Source organism: Takifugu flavidus, chromosome 13 (genome assembly GCF_003711565.1).
Source record: "Takifugu flavidus isolate HTHZ2018 chromosome 13, ASM371156v2, whole genome shotgun sequence".
NCBI classification, from domain to species: Eukaryota; Metazoa; Chordata; class Actinopteri; order Tetraodontiformes; family Tetraodontidae; genus Takifugu; species Takifugu flavidus.
The window spans coordinates 6883250-6901737 of NC_079532.1; the positions used below are offsets into that span (position 1 = coordinate 6883250).

At 46.1% G+C, this 18488-nt stretch overlaps 3 protein-coding genes across 5 annotated transcripts; 2 read left to right on the top strand and 1 right to left on the bottom strand.

Annotated features, from left to right (window-relative positions):
* Window positions 1–210: 210 nt before the first annotated feature.
* Window positions 211–10730, bottom strand: LOC130536783 (periphilin-1-like). 2 transcript variants are annotated; one of them, XM_057052970.1, is made up of 11 exons: window positions 10532–10730; window positions 9951–10011; window positions 9320–9393; window positions 8887–9090; window positions 8621–8679; window positions 7328–7411; window positions 7049–7209; window positions 5222–5295; window positions 4687–4821; window positions 1407–1571; window positions 211–1218 (listed from the first exon to the last, which is right to left on the bottom strand). In XM_057052970.1, coding segments are annotated over exons 2-11 (1629 nt in total). In that variant the 5' UTR covers window positions 9952–10011; window positions 10532–10730; the 3' UTR covers window positions 211–546. The 2 variants fall into 2 exon arrangements, with proteins under 2 accessions (XP_056908950.1, XP_056908949.1); XM_057052969.1 differs by having other exon boundaries at window positions 7049–7242.
* Window positions 10731–10931: 201 nt separating this feature from the next.
* LOC130536785 (YY1-associated factor 2-like) lies at window positions 10932–13106 on the top strand. The gene is made up of 4 exons (XM_057052973.1): window positions 10932–11141; window positions 11354–11476; window positions 12186–12329; window positions 12414–13106. Exons 1-4 carry the CDS (start codon window positions 11116–11118, stop codon window positions 12589–12591), a joined length of 471 nt encoding a protein of 156 aa, XP_056908953.1. The 5' UTR covers window positions 10932–11115; the 3' UTR covers window positions 12592–13106.
* Window positions 13107–13261: 155 nt separating this feature from the next.
* On the top strand, window positions 13262–18064 carry LOC130536784 (glucoside xylosyltransferase 1-like). Of its 2 annotated transcripts, none has more exons than XM_057052972.1 (8): window positions 13262–13615; window positions 14092–14184; window positions 14374–14557; window positions 14669–14794; window positions 14875–15126; window positions 15497–15620; window positions 15726–15894; window positions 17261–18064. In XM_057052972.1, the coding sequence occupies exons 1-8, from the start codon at window positions 13407–13409 to the stop codon at window positions 17304–17306; spliced, it is 1203 nt and encodes a 400-aa protein (XP_056908952.1). In that variant the 5' UTR covers window positions 13262–13406; the 3' UTR covers window positions 17307–18064. The 2 variants fall into 2 exon arrangements, with proteins under 2 accessions (XP_056908952.1, XP_056908951.1); XM_057052971.1 differs by having other exon boundaries at window positions 13265–13615; window positions 15722–15894.
* Window positions 18065–18488: the final 424 nt, after the last annotated feature.

Here is an 18488-nt window from a genome sequence, read left to right on the forward strand (position 1 = left end):
CTCCTTACATGATGCTTAAAAGAAATCATGCAAGCACGAAGCTGCATGTGTAAATGAGGTCACATAGTTCCAAACTGTCATTAATATTAAATAAATGACCACATCCACTTGATTTACTCTCTTAGTTCATGATTCAATGTTAAAAAATTACATCAAAGACTACGTTAACCTGACATCTTCTCAAATTCTATAATCCAAATCTTTTAAAAAAAATAAAATAAAATAAAGCATAAAATGGCAACAATCAAAAGCAATCAAAGCCTGGGTGTTTACAGACGGTCAAAAATGATTTGTATTGTGGTAAAATGGTTGGTCAATGTTACGTCTCGTGCACGAGCGGTGACCAAAGTCTGTTCCTGATGCATTAACCAATCACAGCTCACCCAGCTCAACACTATTTCCATGTTTTATAGTATTTATACTGCAAAGTAAAACAACACTACATGTGTTGCATGTGAACACTGAAATACGAGAAGGTGCAGGTCGTAGACAACGCTGCACCATGAATCCGACTAAAACCATCTTCTTTAGCGCTGCTCTTGGATCTCAATGCCGCATTCCAGGTGGCCCTTGGGCCTTGGCTGGAAGAGCAGCGAGCAGACACTGCAGAGTTCCATTGTCGGCTTGGATCTCGCACCAGGGCCCTTCGTTGTGCATGTAACACGTTACTCCACAGGGTTCCTTATCGTGATTCTTATCTTTGGCCTGTGAGGGAACTCTTGTGGCGACGACCGTGCTGTTGGCCTTGAGTTTCCAGTACTGACTGCTGGGGAGAAAAGGGAGGCGGCTTGGCGCCCATCCTGCTCTGATGTAGCCGATATTCTGCCAAACGGTTGGGTTAGAGAGGTGAACGTTGCTCAGTTTTTCACCCTGGGAGGTGTAGAGCTGCAGACGCCTGTCACCTCCTCCTCTGAGATCCTGCTGTGGAGGGCAGGAGGAGCCCTGGAAGTGGAACTTTGCTGGGTTTGAAAGGTTATCTTCTTCTCCAGAGTCGGCCGCCATCTCTCGTTTCCCAGGTTTACATATTTCGGAGCCCGTCCCATCATGTTTTCCACCTCGATGCTCCACAGCTGTGCACTCCTCCTTTCTTTCCTGCTGTTGACCAGCAGCACTGGTTGGCTCGATGGAACAAAGTTGTGGATCATCCTTGCAGACTGGCAGGTTGGAAGAAGTCTGGGGAGCATCCCGGTCGAGCACGTCTCTGTTTTGGTCAATGGCCTAGAAGTAAAAGACAGAAATCCACTTTATTCATGAAGAACGATCCCTGACGGGTTAGCTTGGTTTAATACAGGACACATGTGTTATAATTATCCATCTAATTGCAACTCAGCTGACTTTGGCTGTAACTAGAAAAACAGGAATACATTCCCTATTCAGTTTTTTCTGGCATCTTTAGCTTGCAGTACCTCGTCCAGCTCCTTCACAAAGTGCCTCAGGTCATCGAGGCAGCGTTGCTTGATCTCCTGCAGGTTCTTATCCAGCGAAATCTGCAGCAGATTATCCAAAGCCGGCTCCTTTTCCACCAACATCTTCACCACGGTGCGAAATGTCTCACAGTCCTGCCTGTAAAGCTGCACGGAACAAAACAATGACGTCAGCCAGGTCGTATCCAGCCTAACGTCGGCTGTAGAAACCTGAAGCCCGAGCGTTTCAAAGCAAAGAGCACGACTTCACAAACACATCAGCACATACCCGTCAACTAAATACACCCAGCTGGGGCAAACCGGTATTTCACATAACAAATGTGTGAACACGGGTGCGTGAACCCGCTCCAGCGAGGGGCAGCAGAGTGTCGGAGCGTGTTGACAGGAGCATTCTTTCACCTTACACTCTAACAAGCTCTCACATTTTTACTGCCTGTCCAAAACGGCTGGTAACTCTTTTACTAGAGTCCCAGGTGTGAGATCACAAACTGCATCACCTGGGAAGGAGCGGCTGAATGGAGGACGTCGGCGGGCTCACAGCTCACCCTCAAAGTCACCTATGCTTTTAACTTTTCATGTGTATTCCTCCAATATTTCAGGCCGGATTGGATTGACAGGAACTCTCTGGAGATATGACCCACTCTCTGAGTGCGGCGTTCCAATCAAACAGTTGCAGCTTCTGCGTTGTGTCCAGACAACCTGACCTTTTCAGGAATTTGAGCTTTTTACAATCAGCTGACGCCATTTAATCAAACGGCAACTGCGTGGTAACAGAAGGGCAACAGAAGCCATCACCTTTCATAAGGCTGAAGGGAAAAATGCTCCCCGTCACTCTAATTCGCTCTGCAGGCTTCAAATGTGAGGTTAACCAGTTGTATTTCGGGGTTTGCTCAGATCTGGGCAGATTTAAAACCACAGCAGTTGCGTAATCTTTAGGAAAGAGGAAGAACTAAAAAACAAAAGCTTCTCGTGTGAATTTTGAAGTCCGCAGGCCGTCATTTGAGCGGTACCACGTTGGGCTGTGACTATAGAAAAACGTGAGCGTGGGAGTGAGGTTGACTGGGCAGCACAAAGAAAAGGTCAAAGAAGCAGAACAGTGGCACGGAACAATAAGCTTCGAAACAATTTGCCACATGGGAGCTGCTCACTGCATACTGGCGCTAATGGGAGGGTTAAAATAAAGCTGTTTACAGTACCTGTTGGACTAGGAACAACCACGGGCTCCGGGTTTCGTTCTCCCTGATAATAACAATGATTTTCAACCCCTCCAGCCTTCAGGTCAGCTCCTCTTTACGGCTTTAACCCTGTTATTCCTCAGATTTTTCCCTGCCGGACCATCCAGATGGTGGTTCCTGCATCCCTAACCCACATTCTGCACCACAGCTCATGAATTCAGAACCACTTCCTCCAGCTGGGGAAGAAGAGGGAAAAAAAAGAAGGGGTTTTGTGCCCTAGCATGCACTGCACACACGGAGCGGCGCAATTCACATAAACTCACACAGAAATATCCCCAGACTGTGGGAGATGTTTGGGCTCGGCTTTAAAACGTCGGCCGATCGTGTCGAGCGAACCTGCGTCTCCACATAATGACAGCGTTCAGCTCCGACCGCGGGGAAGCGAGACGCACGACACGTGTGGCCGCCTGAGCTCAAGGTCAACGTCGATCTCCGAACCTTAACCCTCCCCCCACCTGGGTTAAGATTGAGTTTATTGAGGCCAAATGTGTTCCAGCTTTGATGATGTCAGAGGAAAATGAGCAACATCAGACAAACACATGGTGTGAATCCCAGAAAACAGCAACTCTAATTACTTCAGGTTCATTTTCCATCTTCCAAAACAAGGCTAAAGCCTTTACTGAGCTTATTATATTCATATACCCACGTACCCGAGTGCTGCGTTTACTTACTTTCAGGCTGGCTGCAGTGTTCTGAAATTCCGTGCACAGACAGGAAGGGTGAGATTGACCCCAGTGTGCTCCCCATGTTGTGAGCAAAGGTTGCCAGGAGGTTCCCTGCATCCCCCCTCCAAGAGGGAACAAGAGCTGATCTCAGTGCCCGATATTAAGGGGCCACACAGGGCGGACCGGAGCCCCAAACAAGCGCCACCAGGGTCCTTGAAGAGGGGCCTTAACAAAATGGGCTCTGGCCCAATCCGGATGTTTGCGGAGGGCTGAATTGTGAACACAGCCACAGGAGTGAGGAGATGGGAGTGAGATTACACACAGGGCCACACTGACGTTTAGTGAGGCTCTGTTCAAATGAGTGCTGATGCAGGCAGGGGTCCTGCATAATGAGGGAAGTAGGGTAATGACTTGAGGCCTGGTACACATTAGGGGATATTAAAAGAGCTATTTTAATCACTCAAGCTGCAAGCCGGACCTCTAGATGGAGGGGCTAATAGTGGAAATGGATATGTTTCATTGATTGAAATGATGAATGGACTCTGAAAATAGCTCCCAGGCTTATGAGCCAAAGGAAATGTCAGGTTGTTGTTATTTTACGTGAGGATTTATGAAGTGGCCAGTTTGCCCCACGCTCCTCTGCTCTCTTATTTTGAAGTTCCAGGAGCAGAGATGGTTTTAATTTGAACCTTCAAGGACAACAGATTTGCTCATTACCTGAATAAAGACACCAGGCAGACGTCATATTGGCCTTAGCAAGAGACGCTGCAGAGGCCTGTACCTCTCACCACATCTATGGAGGAGCTGGAAACGGCAGGCAAAGCATGCGCGGGTGTGTTAATGCCAAGAAGCGTACCACACAGTGGGTGGGCTGCCTGTCTCCTGCGGGGCAATTCCTGTCCTGTCCTAACGGGAACAGCTAAGTGGCACTGTAGCTCAGAGCCACTCCAAATATCAGCACACAAGAGGCATCACGATCTGGACTTTTTTGCTGACAAATATTTCTAAAACCCAGTCTGGTAATTACACGTGGCACGCCGAGCTATTTCAACACCTTGTGCATCAAAGCTCTGACTCTCTGCCAAATCATAAAGCCGGTGCTGAAAGACACGGCTGGATGTTTATAACGCTCGAGACGAACTTTGTAAGATGGATTTTTTTTTATGACGAAGCAGATTACTGCACAAATTACAATGAGTTCTTCTACGTGACATCAGAGATGCCGACGTTGGCAGCAGCTCCCGGCTGAGTCCAGCACGTTAAAGGTTTACAACAAGTGTTACTAATGGACACTGTTTCAGATCTGGCAAAGCAATTAGGATTCAGTAGGAACTGGTTGTTTGGTGGAACAAATGGAACTACCTTCTCAATTTCCACAGCTTTGGCTCTAATGGCCTTCAAGCGGCGAGCCTTGAAGTCCTCCTCTGGTGTCAGCGTTGGCTCCATGCTGGCAGCCGCCACCTCCTCCGTCTCCGCTACAGATGCAGCAGTTTTTTCCTGGCGGGCCAAAGGTTAAAGGGGGTTAGGGCTGAGGTCGCCGGGTTTAGAGGGCCGGTTCTGATTTCAAAGTGGTTCAAATGGAGACAACCCTGCTCTTTTACAGGTGTTGACTTCTTCTTTTCATACGTTATTACAGTCGCCACATGGCGACAGTAAACCTCACCCAGCGACCAAACAGAACAGCTCCTTCATTAGGAGATCTAAGATCCTGAGAAAACCAAGTTCTTCAGCCATTTACAAGCATAAAAGGGATGAAATTGCATGTTCACTTCAGGAGATCGGTATCCTCCTTTAGACCCCTTTAGCTATTTCATTTCTTTTTAAAAAGTGAACTATTTCGCAGGTCATTTGACAGGAATTGGCCCATCTATGCTGCTGACTTTATTGACCGGTTTACCGTTGAGGAGGACAAGCTTTGATCTTCCTCCACTGAACTGGTGGAGGTTTGGTTCGCAGGCTCGTTTGGCCGAACTGTGGAAAATAGAGCAAAAGAAAACATTCAGTTCCGACTCGGAGGAGCTGGACCTAAAAAGCACCCGAATATGTGGCAGCATTGTTTCGTTTCATTTCTGGTTCCTGGCTGGTTTCTGTCTGACTTCGGTTCCTCTCTCTGTCTGTCTCTTTTCTGTCTACGCTGGAGCGTCTAAGTTGCAAAATGCAATGAAAGGTTTTAAAAATACCCTGCGGAACACGCACTTCATACAGCGAACAATGGTGATTATGGTGTAAACTCTGTGGAGATGATTGTTTTTTTAAATATACTCCTCCCACACATTGTCTTTAGCTGGCTCCCATCTGTCCAGACCAAAAGAAAGGCAGGCTAAACTGGCTTGTTTGGGTTTAAAATGGTGGAATCTCAGTGTTTGAAGAGAGACAAAAAGAAAAGCTTATTTTATGGTGAGTGTGAGCTGCAGTAAAAGCTGTCAGATGCTGTTTTTTAGACTCTCCAGACAGTCTCAGAGTTCTGATGTCTAAATGTAGCTGTGTTCCAGCTGACTGCACGGCAGATGGCTAAAATGTCTGCTAATGCACAGAGGCTCCACGCAGCCCCTGTTTAACGTCACGATGATGCATTTAGACACTGGAGAGGAGGCGTCCAGCGGTGTCCTCACCTCCGCTGACACCTGGCCAACTCCCCTCTGCAGCCCGTTGGCTTGGGGACGTTACAAATAATGAAGCTCCTCAGACAATTCCAGCGCGCCAGCATCCTAAGTACAACCACATGAAGCCTGCGGACGGTAACGTGCGGTAGCAAAGCTGAGCAGCACCCAGAGAAACCTGCTGATCTCCCAAAGAAAGGTTCTTTTCAGTGTTTACATCAGCGGACAATTGGATGTCATGACGGAAAGGTTCTGTTTCCGTAAGGATGACCAGCCCGGGTGTTTCTTGCCAGTAGCAGTCACAACTGATCAGGAGTGTGTAAAACCAGACTTTCAGGGCAGCTTCTGTGTGCAGATCTTCCTTTTTTCCTGCGTACTTTGCTGTGTTGACTTTATTAGTATCCCAAATGGGAATGTCGGCGAGGGGGGACGTCTGCTTCAAAGGCTGCTATAACATGAAGCTTTGCTTCCAGAGCATTAAGGCGCTCCGTCCTCCTTCACTTTCTGCCCCACTTAAACATTTCTAATGTCAGACGGCTTTAAAGCCAAGACTCGATAATAGTTGTGCAGCGAGGATTTACATTCTGAAATTCCCAAACTCCCACTCGAGAAAAGCCAGGTTGAGAATTCAAAGCCAAATGACCCCAATAAACCGGGAGTATCCTTTTCCCTGGCCTCTTAACGGGTTATTGTAATTAACATCCTAACGTGTTTCAGGCCTGTGTGACCTCTGAAAACAGATGCTTCACCTGGACCCGTTTCTTCCTCGGCTATTTTAATCTCTTTAAACTTTTCAAATGAGCATTTTGTAGATGTTGTGCCAGGTTTTATCATCAAACAAAGCAATATTGGTATCAGAGGAGGGTAAATGGCTCATATTATCCATGCTTCTTCAGGTTTTGCGTGCTGGAACCAATCGGAGTCTCGGGTATCGCGGCGTCCTGCTGTGCTGCCGGGCGTTACGCAACCTTCAAACATGTTTAAAAAATATTCAATTCCCGGACTATGACCGCTTGATTAGAAACACACTGTGGAACTAAATTTCAGAACAACTGAGATCAAAGTTCTGGAGTCCTGACGTCACGTGGCTACCTTATGAAGGCCGGTGACGACTCCACACTTACAGATTTTATGGGGGGGTGGTTCGGTAGCGTCTCTGTCCCTGTCCGGGGTGAAGCTCCTGCTGCTTGTGCTGGATCCAGAGCGGACCGGAGGCTGAGACTCCCTGCTGGATGGAGAGCGCTCCCTCTTGCCGCCCGCTGGTGCAGCACTCCTGTAGTCAGCTCTGACGGGTCGATCACGCCGCACAAGAGGAAAACTGTAGTTTTTAGAAAAACCTACTGAGCTCGACTGGAGGGACGAGCCAGCTTCAAATTACTCCCAAATTTTGAATCAACCAGAACCTTTTTTTCCTGTCCAGCAGCTGGTTTTGAGGAGGGCCTGACCCCCGACCTCTCTTGCGGAAATGGGGGCCGACTCTGTTCTTCCTGAAAAACACCAAATATACGGATAAAACCAGGATTGTTAGAGCAACCTGATTAATGCAGCCGTGAATTAGCTAATGTCACATTATTGCACGGGCTCATGAGGTTGCTGAGGTCTTTCCTGAAGACCTTTGTCAGTGAGGACTGGCGAGCGTTTAATGGAAAACAGGAAACACAACCTGTTCTGCAGCACGTTGCTTTGTTTGGAGGTCCGGCAGCAACTGCCTGACAATCGGGCTAAATTTGACCTTTTGTCAGCTTTATTCATCAGCTGTAGCACCGAGTCTACAGAATTTAACTCAAAAATGACCCAAAGGCACCTGGTTGTCCCGACCTCTGCCTGAACTCCTGCAGCATTTCAAACAAGGAGCAGGTCTAACAAGGCCTCTTACTTTTACGACTTATGGACTGTTTGAAGTAGCCAAGACGCAGCCTGTCGTTAGCTCCCACTGGATTCGCCATTGTCGTCCACGCAGGACACAGCCATGATCAAAAGGCTGAAGAGACGGTGACGTTAAAACATTTCCCAGCCACACAAGAAAGACCTTAAACCTAATCATAAGATGGGGGGGGCTTTACTTAGGACATCAATTACAGCCTCCAGTCTGTTTGGGTACGATGCCACATGTAAGTGGATTTAGGGATATTCTGACATTCTTCTCTGCAGATCCTCTCCAACTCTGTCAGGCTGGATGATTAGAATTAAGGATGAAAAGCTCATGACTGGTTCCATCAGAGTGGAGAGTTCTTGTTTCCCACAGTTTGAGTCCTTTAGCAGCTCTTTACAAACTCCAGGTGGGCTTTCAGGTGTCTTTTACAGAGGACAGGCCTCCACCAGGACACTCTGCCATAAAGTCCAGATGGTTGACCTTCTGGAACTTTCTTCTATCTGCAAGGGCTCAGCCAGAGTTACCACTGGGTTCTGGGATATTTTATTGTAGCATAAGGGTTTGCCTCACCTGGTCAGGAGATGCTAAAACTCTTTATGAAATAAGGGAATTTCCCAGAAGTGAATTTTCTAGACTAGACTTTCTGAAAAAAAAAACTCAAGACAATTTGGAATAATGCTTTGTTATAAAAGTAGACACAACGGATGATGGTAAAACCGATGACTTATTGTGAGGGGTCTCACTTTGAGTGTAATAATTGTTTCAAATGCGAGTCTTTGTCTCCATCTAGTGGACAAACCAGGACACAACGAACAGGTCATACCTTGAGTTTAGTTGGTGCCTTAAATCCTGTCTGTTATAACGTTGGTTGAACGGAGCATCCTGAAAATGTTTAAAAAATATTTAAAGTCACAATTTTTGCCTTGTCCAGGTATAGAAGCAAGCCATCTCAAACATGCGCCATTGTCATTTATTTGCCTACAATCTCTAAAACGGTAAACAATAAAAATGACTGCCAACTGAATATCTTTGTTTAACATGGTCGACCTGTATTGGCAGCTACGACTGTAACAATAAATAAATACTCACATGTCGCAGGGGTGGAGAATTTCTGTGAAAATTGGGGTTATCAAAGTACTGCTGATCACTGGATGGGTGAAATCCTTCGTTGTATTGCTCGCAGGCGTAGTTTCGGGGACCGTCGAACCACTGGTCGTTACCAAAGCCTCGCTCAAACTGCTGATGAACGTCTGAGCGTCTTTCAACCAAATCAAGGACTTGGTGGACCGTCACCTGATAAAGCGGATTTTACAGAATAAAGGATAAGGTCAAGATTCAAACTCATGGTAAACAAGGTTAGACAGCTTGTGCTCAAAACATTCATCGACAGAACTGGCCCTCCGTCATGGCTACAAACGATGCAATTTTAATTTTGTAAAATGTAATGTGATTCATTTAAAACAGAGAGAAACACACCAGAAATAGTCGAAATGCATAAATGGAACAAATAAAGATCTCAGACCTCTCGTGCATCCATTGGTGAGAAGTGCTCCGCATATGCTTCTCTAATAGATCTGCGGCCATGCTGAAACGCCACTGCACAGATCGCCACATGGAAACAATGATTTAGTTACACATGGACAACCTTTCTACTCTCCACCCCACTTTTCTTTAAAAGAGGACAGAGCAGGTGTATTAACCAGGATGGCAGCACAGCAATGTTCTACAAGGAGTCAAGTTAATTGATGACTAATGAAATCCAGGAGAACAAGATCTAAACTTTAGTTTGAGTTTGCATAAGGCCATGTGGATCAGGGATGACTTGACAGAACTTTGTCACAAAAACAGAACTGAAAGCTAAATTCCCTTTACTAAACCGTCTCCTGGGTTAGTGATCAGAGTAGAGTTGCTTGATGTAAATGAACCCAGTTTCTTCCCTGATGGCAACAGTCTCAGCTGAAATCAGCACTTTGAGCTGCTTTTGCTGGCCTGTTGTAAAAAGGTTTTACTGCTTCGACACTAGTAGTGTAACAGATGTGATGAATGAATGCTCAGTAAAGGGCAGTCTATGCTGGGGTCAAACAGATGAATTGTTACAAATATAGGTATTATCATGCAATAACACATGCAAACTAGAGTTGTTTTCCACTTACTGTTGAAGAAGCAAATTGTTTACACTCTGACATGCATTGGATGCTTCAGAATATGACCAACCTAAGAAGGGGAAAAAAGCCTGGTTAGCCAGACTCAACATATATTATTCACCCCACTCATCCCAATCCCTGCACCATCCAGAACAATCCACTACATCTAGGTGGACAAATATGCAGCCAATTCAATGCATAGTTGTCCTGACAATACAGTATTTTAAACAATATGTCATACTCTTAACTTTGCTCTCTACGGATAGCGTCTGCTTCGTAGCCTCATATACATCATATATCCAATGTTATCAGGCTTATTAAAGCATAATCAAATGCATTTTGAGCTTTGCCATAGCAGAGAAGCATGGTTTCACGCACAAGCACGATGCGCAGCTGTTACATAAAGGAATGAGTTGACTGAGCTATGTGAATTTAGTCTTTGCACCGAGGCATAGATGCCGGTTATATCGCCATGCAAATCACACGCTTGTTAAGATTAAAGATTATTATTCAACACTGTGTCGTTAGCAAACCTCCATTAGCAGACCATTAGCATCAATGCAAAACGGAAGTAATGGCATCTCACTCACCAAACAATGATTTAAATTCTGCTGACACAAAGAGCGTATTATGTTTTCCAACTTATCCAAGCACTGACGTAGGCTTATGAAAATTTACAGTACAAAAGCTATTTTGCAAGTGGCTTCATGGCCTTTGGATACATTTTAATGCAGTTGCTGCTTCTGCTTGTTCTTGTTCTTCTTCTTCTTCTTTTCTCCTCCTCTTCTTCTTCTTCTTCGCGTAGTAAACTATTTCTCGCACAGCATCGCCCCCTAGTGGCAAAGATATGAACTGGCGAGTTTGCAAACAGAAGTTTTAAAACAAAATGCAGAGGACATTTGTGGATGCGTGGATGAACATGCGTCATGTGCACGTTAATTCTATAGTCGTATCATTTTCAACGTCTTTTATTTCAACCCCGGAGTTGGTAAAAGCGGTCACACTTTGTGGGCGCTGTTGTGATTATCTTCACGCTGATTGGGTGGCGCCACGTCACGTGACCCAGCGTCGTCCGACCGGAGTTTCTCTCCACGACAGCTGAGCGGCGGATAAATGCGTGTTTTCATCCTTAACAGCGATCATTTTTCAACCGCATTGATTTGATACTTCTTAAATGGGAGACAAGAAGAGTCCCACAAGGTAAAACTGTCGCCGATATCCCAATTAGAGCCTTATTAAGAGAAGCCTCGGTCAATGGATGGAGCGCTTGTGCTGTACTGCTCATGGCGGCTGTTTGTTGCTTTATCACAACTATCCGCCGTGGAAATACGATTTTGAGCCGAAAATGTCGACCTTTCCTCTCCTTCGATGTGGCGTTTACACGGTGTTTCTTGTTTTGTTTTCGCCTTAAGGCCAAAAAGGCAGTCAAAGCCCGCAGACGATGGTTACTGGGACTGCAGCGTGTGCACGTTCAAGAACAGCGCGGAGGCGTTCAAGTGCCTCATGTGTGACGTCAGGAAAGGGACGTCAACCCGGTAAGAAGAGACGAGCACGACCACGCACGCGTTTCATGCGCACAGACAGTTAAATGTTCAGACACAATCACGTCGGCTGCCTTCTGGGTCAGCAGCACCGAACTCCAGTTCGGGTTTAATTCTGACAGGAAGTGAATAGAGTTACCAGAAATGAGCTGTGACGGATAAATTTACATCCTGCCACCTCGTTTCCTCCAACTGAGGCATCTCTTAGCCATTAGTTAAAGGTTACCGTAGCAACTCACCCTGGTTTCCTGTGTTCAGCATCAACTCAACAGTGGTAAATGTAGGCCAGACCTCTGGGGAAAGGTCTCAGTGGTTCACCAACATGACTAACCAATATATTGTGTGAATTAAATCCACTGCCATGAGACTCCTACTATTTTGACTTTTCACCTCTCATCTGAAAGGCTTCTTCAGCCCTGTTGAGCTCCGCCGACCAACAGTCAGTCACAGAACAGAACCTTTTTGCCCTTTTTTGCTTTGCATTAAAGCAGCAAGATGGACAGAGATGCACGTTTTTCCCAGACACTTTTATCCCCGAACAACAGAACTACACAATGGTGCCGTGCATGAGAGGTTAAGGTCGAGGAGACGCTGGAAGGAGACAGGAGTTGGTCTTCCAGTTGAGCCATTGTGAATCCGTCCAGTTCCCCTTTGTGGTCATACTGAGTTACACACTTCATCGTTCCCTTTTTGTCTCTTTCAGAAAACCACGCCCCGTCTCTCAGCTGGTCGCACAGCAAGTAAATCAGCAGTTCGCACCGCCCCCTCACAAAAAAGAAAAGAAAGAAAGGTCGGACAGGAGTGAAAAAGAGGTGGCGCTGAGAAGGAAAAGCAGTAAAAAGATGAGGTATTGTCTCCGTCCATCACCTGTGGACGCTGGGGTTTGCCATTTCTCAAACTCTGTGGTATTTTTTTCCCTCTTCTTTGGCAGACCGAGATTAAAAAACATAGACAGGAGCAGCGCCCGACACCTGGAAGTGACCGTGGGAGATCTGACTGTAATAATCACTGACTTTAAAGAGAAGGCCAAACCGGCGCCCACCTCGGCCAGCGCAGCCTCGGCCGACCAACACAGTCAAAGCGGCTCCAGCTCCGACAACACGGAATGAATCAGGTCACCCAGACCTCCAGAGAGACAACTATAACATGCACACTCAAAGAAAAATACTAGAAATACCAATAGAAATGCATCGTCTTCCATTCGAGGTTCTATTTTCCACTACTTTTTTTTTTAAAGATGAATTTATGAGTCAGGATTTGTGCTCAGCGTGATGAACAGAGAGCAAGCGTAGCATTAAAGGCTGGACGTCTGTAGAACTCTGCCACATGTTGTGGTGATTATTGCATTATGAAAGAAACCATGAAGATGCCATCCAAGCCCTGCATTTTCGTTTATTTGCACTTAACGGCACGCTGTGTTTGTACTGTTCCGTTGCCAAATGTCCACGCCGTCACCAGTAACTCCTCGCGTCTTACACCCGTCATTTGTCTTATTGTCTTTGACCATTTGAGTGGAAATTCTCCCACTCTTCTCGTTCATGTGATTAAGTTAAGCACTATTAAATCTGTGGATTGGCTTAAATTGTAAAATAATGCTCAATAAAATCAACTGTAAATAGTTGGAGGGGTGTGTTGCAGAGGGATTCTTTTCATACTTAAAATAGTTTTTGCTTCTACGGACGTCATTACGTAATCTTCATCACAAATCTGAAGCATGCTCCACACGCACACGCACTGCCGTGGCTGATAAATGGGATCAGGCGTGTAACAGCTGTAGGTGGAGCTGAATCTGCAAACACCATCCGTGCTCTTCGGCTTACTTTCTGCCTTGATTTATGATGCACTAGATTAGTTAACCGGTACAAAAGGTGGCAGCTATGACCAGCAAAAATGTACAGTTAGCACAAAACGCGTGAAGCGCAAAATGCGATGCTATCTCCACGCATTCCTCCTGTTTGCGGTCCTCCCGGTGCTCTATGTGCTCAGCCAGATCGCCTCCACCTCGCTGGTGCACAGGGAGGCCCGGAGCCCGACCCAAGAAGCGATCCCCCGGAAGAGCGGTCACGACGCCGCGAGCGTTCTCAGGAGAGGCCCAGGTCTGGCAGGCCTCTGTGAGCGTGAAGGGTTTGACAGGTAGCGAACTTAACTTGTTCCAGAAGGCTGGTGATTTTACCCCCTTCGTGGCTTTAGATTCATTAACAGCATCTATGGAGTGAGTTTGTAACATTTGCCGGGACGGAACATTTGCTGTTTTCCCGTAGACCTTAGCTGCATGCTAAGCTAAGCTTATTTTAGCTAAGCTAAGCTAAGCCAATCTTAGATAATTAGCCTAGCGTTAATTAGCTTTAAAAAGAAAAACAGTATGTGGTTCTGTCTAACATATCCCACTTTTTAACAAAAGGCCATCAATTCTTTTTCATCGTGTTTTATTGAAACTTGGCTCTCCCACCTGTTAACAACTTGGATTACCGATGTGATTACCATATGTGATGTTACCCCGCTGCTTCATTAGCTTTTAGTCGCATTTGTTAAATGAGGAATGAGCCGAGTGGGTAAATGTAGCACGGAGGATAAAGAAGCGCTAAACGATGGTGTTTTAATTCTGTCAGGGGTAAACCAGTGCCTGACTCAAGGTGGAATCCGTATGGGAGACTGTCTGCGGATGTTTGTGGAGTGAACTGCGTGGTGGAATCTCCTCTTAGGTATGAATCTTGTGCATCATTCTGAAAGAAATGTCCTCTTTTCTAACCACAGCATCAGCACTTTCCCCTCCTTCACACATCAGCCCACTGAACTTTATGCTCACATTAATTTAGTCTCCATCTTGATTGGAGTTAGCAGTGCAGGATATAAGAACTTCCTTATCAATTGAGCTTTTTCCTGGCTCTTAGAGGGCAACCAAGCGGGGCAGGGAAGCATCATCAGGATGAGAGAAGCCACCTGGCTGTGGTGGCCTGTGGCCCCCGCCTGGAAGAGACTCTCACCATGTTGAAGTCGGCGCTGCTTCTCAGCAGGAAGCCGCTGCACTTTTACATCTTTGCAGAGGAAGATCTACACGACAGTTTCCGAAACACTGTGAGTGTCCTTCTCTGCAACACAACTGCGTTCCTGTGCGTTTACATTATTATTATTATTATTATTATTATTGTATATTTTAAAAAAAATACTGCTTATCTTTTCTTGAAGCTGAACTCCTGGCCCAGAACAACAAGGTTTAGTTTCACCATCTACCCCATCACGTTTCCCAGTGAGAATGGGAAGGAGTGGAAGAAGCTCTTCAAACCTTGTGCCTCTCAGCGGCTCTTCCTGCCTGTGGGTCTGCAATCCACTCCTAGTCAACGTAACCTCGAGTGGCTCCTGTGAACGCGTCTATTTTGTGGCCTGTGTTCCAGCTGATCCTGAAGGATGTGGATTCTTTGCTCTACGTGGACACGGACATCATATTCCTGCAGCCGGTCGAGGAGATCTGGGCGCTGCTTTCTCGTTTTAATTCGAGCCACTTGGCTGCCATGGCGCCAGAGCACGAGGAGCCGCGCATCGGCTGGTACAACCGCTTTGCCCGTCACCCTTATTATGGCAAAACTGGAATCAACTCGGGGGTCATGCTCATGAACTTGACACGCATCAGGGAAAAACTTTTCAAGGTATTTCCTCTCTCTCTCTCTCTCTCTCTCTCTCTCTGTTGATGGTATTTTTCAAAAATCTGCACTTAGTTTTCAGAGATTTAGTCACTTAGTAATTAAAGTGAGCAACATCAGTGAAATACATTTTCAAAAAGCTGTATTGATGTGTTAGTGGGTTTAATGCATTTAATTAATCGTTTAGCAATATATTGAGGGCCTAATTGATTAGAATCAGTTAAATGCAGCCGTACTTCTGTAATTGACCAGCAGAGGTCACTGTCGTAGCGCTAAAAAATATTCAAATGATATGAAGTTCTAAGACAAGAGTTACACTTTTGGATCATGGTTATCCAGATTTAAATTAATATGTCTGGTTGCTAATTTCCTCTAGAATGACATGACGACAATGTTGCTGCGCTGGGAGGAAATTTTGATGCCTCTTCTACAGAAGTATAAACTCAATATCACCTGGGGTGACCAGGACCTCCTTAACATCATATTTCACCACAACCCAGGTAAATATGCTCATAAATTAAAATGATTTTACTGCGCGTTTAGATTAGATAAACACCTGCTTCCGGTTCAGTCGCGGTCACATCGCTCTTGTGTGTCCCAGAAAGCCTCCATGTGTTCCCATGCCAGTGGAACTACCGTCCAGACCACTGTATCTATGGCAGCAACTGCAGGGAAGCAGAGCATGAAGGCGTCTTCATTCTCCATGGGAACCGGGGAGTTTTCCACGATGACAAACAGCCAGCTTTTCGAGCCGTCTACGAAGCCTTCCTCAAGGTAAAGGCTTTTGGTCACAAACGTCTCATTTAAAGGTTCTAAACACAGCAGAAAATGCGTCTCTTCTTCACGGGTTGTTTCCCTTGATTAGTTTCCTTTATTTCTGGTGCCTCTGCTTGATTGGGGGGCTGTTGTGTCAGTAGACATGAGGAGAAACATTTTCCTGTTATTACATTATCAATAAACCCTCCAGCTCATTGCTTTTCTCCTCTGGCCTCTTCAGACCACCAGCACTTAATCAATAGTCTGTTAAACATTTGCATCATCCTGTTTGCCTCACCTCTGAAATGACTGCACTCTTGTCTAAAGGAGCTTAAACTCTGGAGGGCTGGAGGTGTTTTATTAGTGGTTCCAAACAGAAACTGCTCATTTCAATATTGCTGTGGATTTTATTTTAAATTTTATTCAGAAGAGAACTATCGTGATGCCCCTCCTGCTCTGTAAATGACGTGTTTTTGCACTCGAGCCTGATTTCACGTTGTTGCAACAGCTGCCGAGGCTTCTGAAAAAGCTAATCATCAGAGCTGCGGCATCTTTAAGCGCTGCTGCTGCCTCCCCTGACTGGAAAATGAAGGTAGACTTCAGGTTCTACAACGCACGGCCTGTGTCAGATTTCCTTTTTTTGGAATTTCCCCGCCGCTGTACAGCTTTGATCGGCCGTTTTTAGAGTTCAGGTCAACTCGCAGGCAGCCAACGAAGAGGCTTCATTAGCCGTCTGCATCCATTACCGCCACGGGGTCCGGCCCGGCCACCATCAGGGCTGGCAATGTTCTCAGCCATTAAGTAAACGAGCCGGCTTCATAACGGCGCTTGGCCACAGGGTCTCCGTCACCCTGTCCAGCAGCGCAGGCACAAATCGAGCATCCACATGAGGCCCGTTTCATGAAGCTGCCGGAAAATAAATACAGATTCAATGAACTTTCCCTCATTTTTGGAGCTATTTCTCATTTCCACCCCTCCACAGTTGGTCACGCTCCCCCAGCCTGCAGTACCAGCGCCACCATAACCCACCCAAGAGCTGCACAAGGTTTAGTGGTGATGACCTCACGATGGCCAACAGTCTGCCCAAAAAAATCAATAGCAGGCTGTTAATGGAGCCTTACTGCCGACCACAGCATATGAAAGATAACGAAGCGTGTTGGAGTGACCTGAGACCTGCGTTTGAGTCCAACAGCATGTTGTGAAGCTGTAATTGTTTTTTCATTTTCACCAAAGCTGTAAAAAAAACTTTATTTATACAGAGATGAGCTACGAACACATGGCTGTTAACAGGAACGAGGATTATTGATTAACATTCCGATTAGTCCCAGGGAATAAATGATCCCGCACCATCCAAAGTCCCCCCCCCCCATAATTTTCTCTCCAGTTCCAGTTCGGCGAGGACATGGAGACGTCGCTGCTGCGGCCGCTGAGCGCGCGGCTGCAGGGCGCCACCAGCACCTACTGTGGGAGAGCCGGTCACCTGTTTACCAAGAAGCTGGAACGCAGCGTCCAGTCCGTCCAACGAGACGTCGCGCAGAGATGAGGGGCGGAGAATCCTGGAGACGACCCGGCCCAGGTCACCGTCCGCTCGGGGGGGGGGGGGGGCTGCGGAGTAGGTGAGGCGTTTGCTTTTAAACCCCGTTAACGTGGGGACTCAGTCTCACTCCCCATGGAACATGCACTGTAACCACTTTGGCCCAGTAGAGGTTTTACACTCCAGACTCGGTTTCTCATGGTTCAGACAATCAGAATGTCACTTTAGACACTTTTCTACTGGGGGAGACTAAAAACATTCCTGTTCTTGTTCTGTTAAGAGTCCTTTATTAGAGCTTTAATATAATCTGTTGCATTTTTAATATTTGTTGTCCCTCCGGTTATTTTACCTCCGTTTTTATGCAACAAAATGATTTTCTTTGTGCGTTTTATTATTCCATAATGTTGTGTGAAAGGAAAGGATTTTTAATCTGTGTTCAATTGTGTCAGCGGAGAGTTTAGAGACGCTCGTTTAAAAGCTGGAGCGTTTGGAGACGGGGAGAGAATCACAGTATTGATTTTGAGGACGCTCATCTTTCTGTTCAATGTATCACTGAGAATCGGCCTGTAAGTGTTCATCGATGTCAAAGAATGAGAGATCTGCCGTGTTGACGCCTGTGCTCGCGACGAGGTTCAATTAAAGCCTGTTAACACACTTAAGGAAAACTCCAACCCTTGTGGCTCTACTTTTTGAATCGAACCCATGATGCCATTTCAATTCAAATGTTTTGTGTCTAATATTTGTTCTAAACACATCTCGCAGGTTCGGCCGGTAAAAGCTCGGCCTGATCTGTGTCGGGGCTGATAATGGCCGTCCTGCAGCACAAACTATTGAGCAATAACAGAGTTCCAGACTTTGTTTCATTGAGCAACGTTATGGCCGTATTAATCAAAGCCTTCAGACCTTGAGCCAATTTCCTCCTGCTCAGCGTTGCTTGATTTACAGACTATTAAGGACTAAAGGAAAGAAACGCCATTCTCTATTAAACATTTATTAGAGTGGGAGTTTGAAGCAGTTTATTTGCCTCAGCAAAACAAACCACACCTGCCATTTCTCCTCTGAAGTGATTACATGTTGT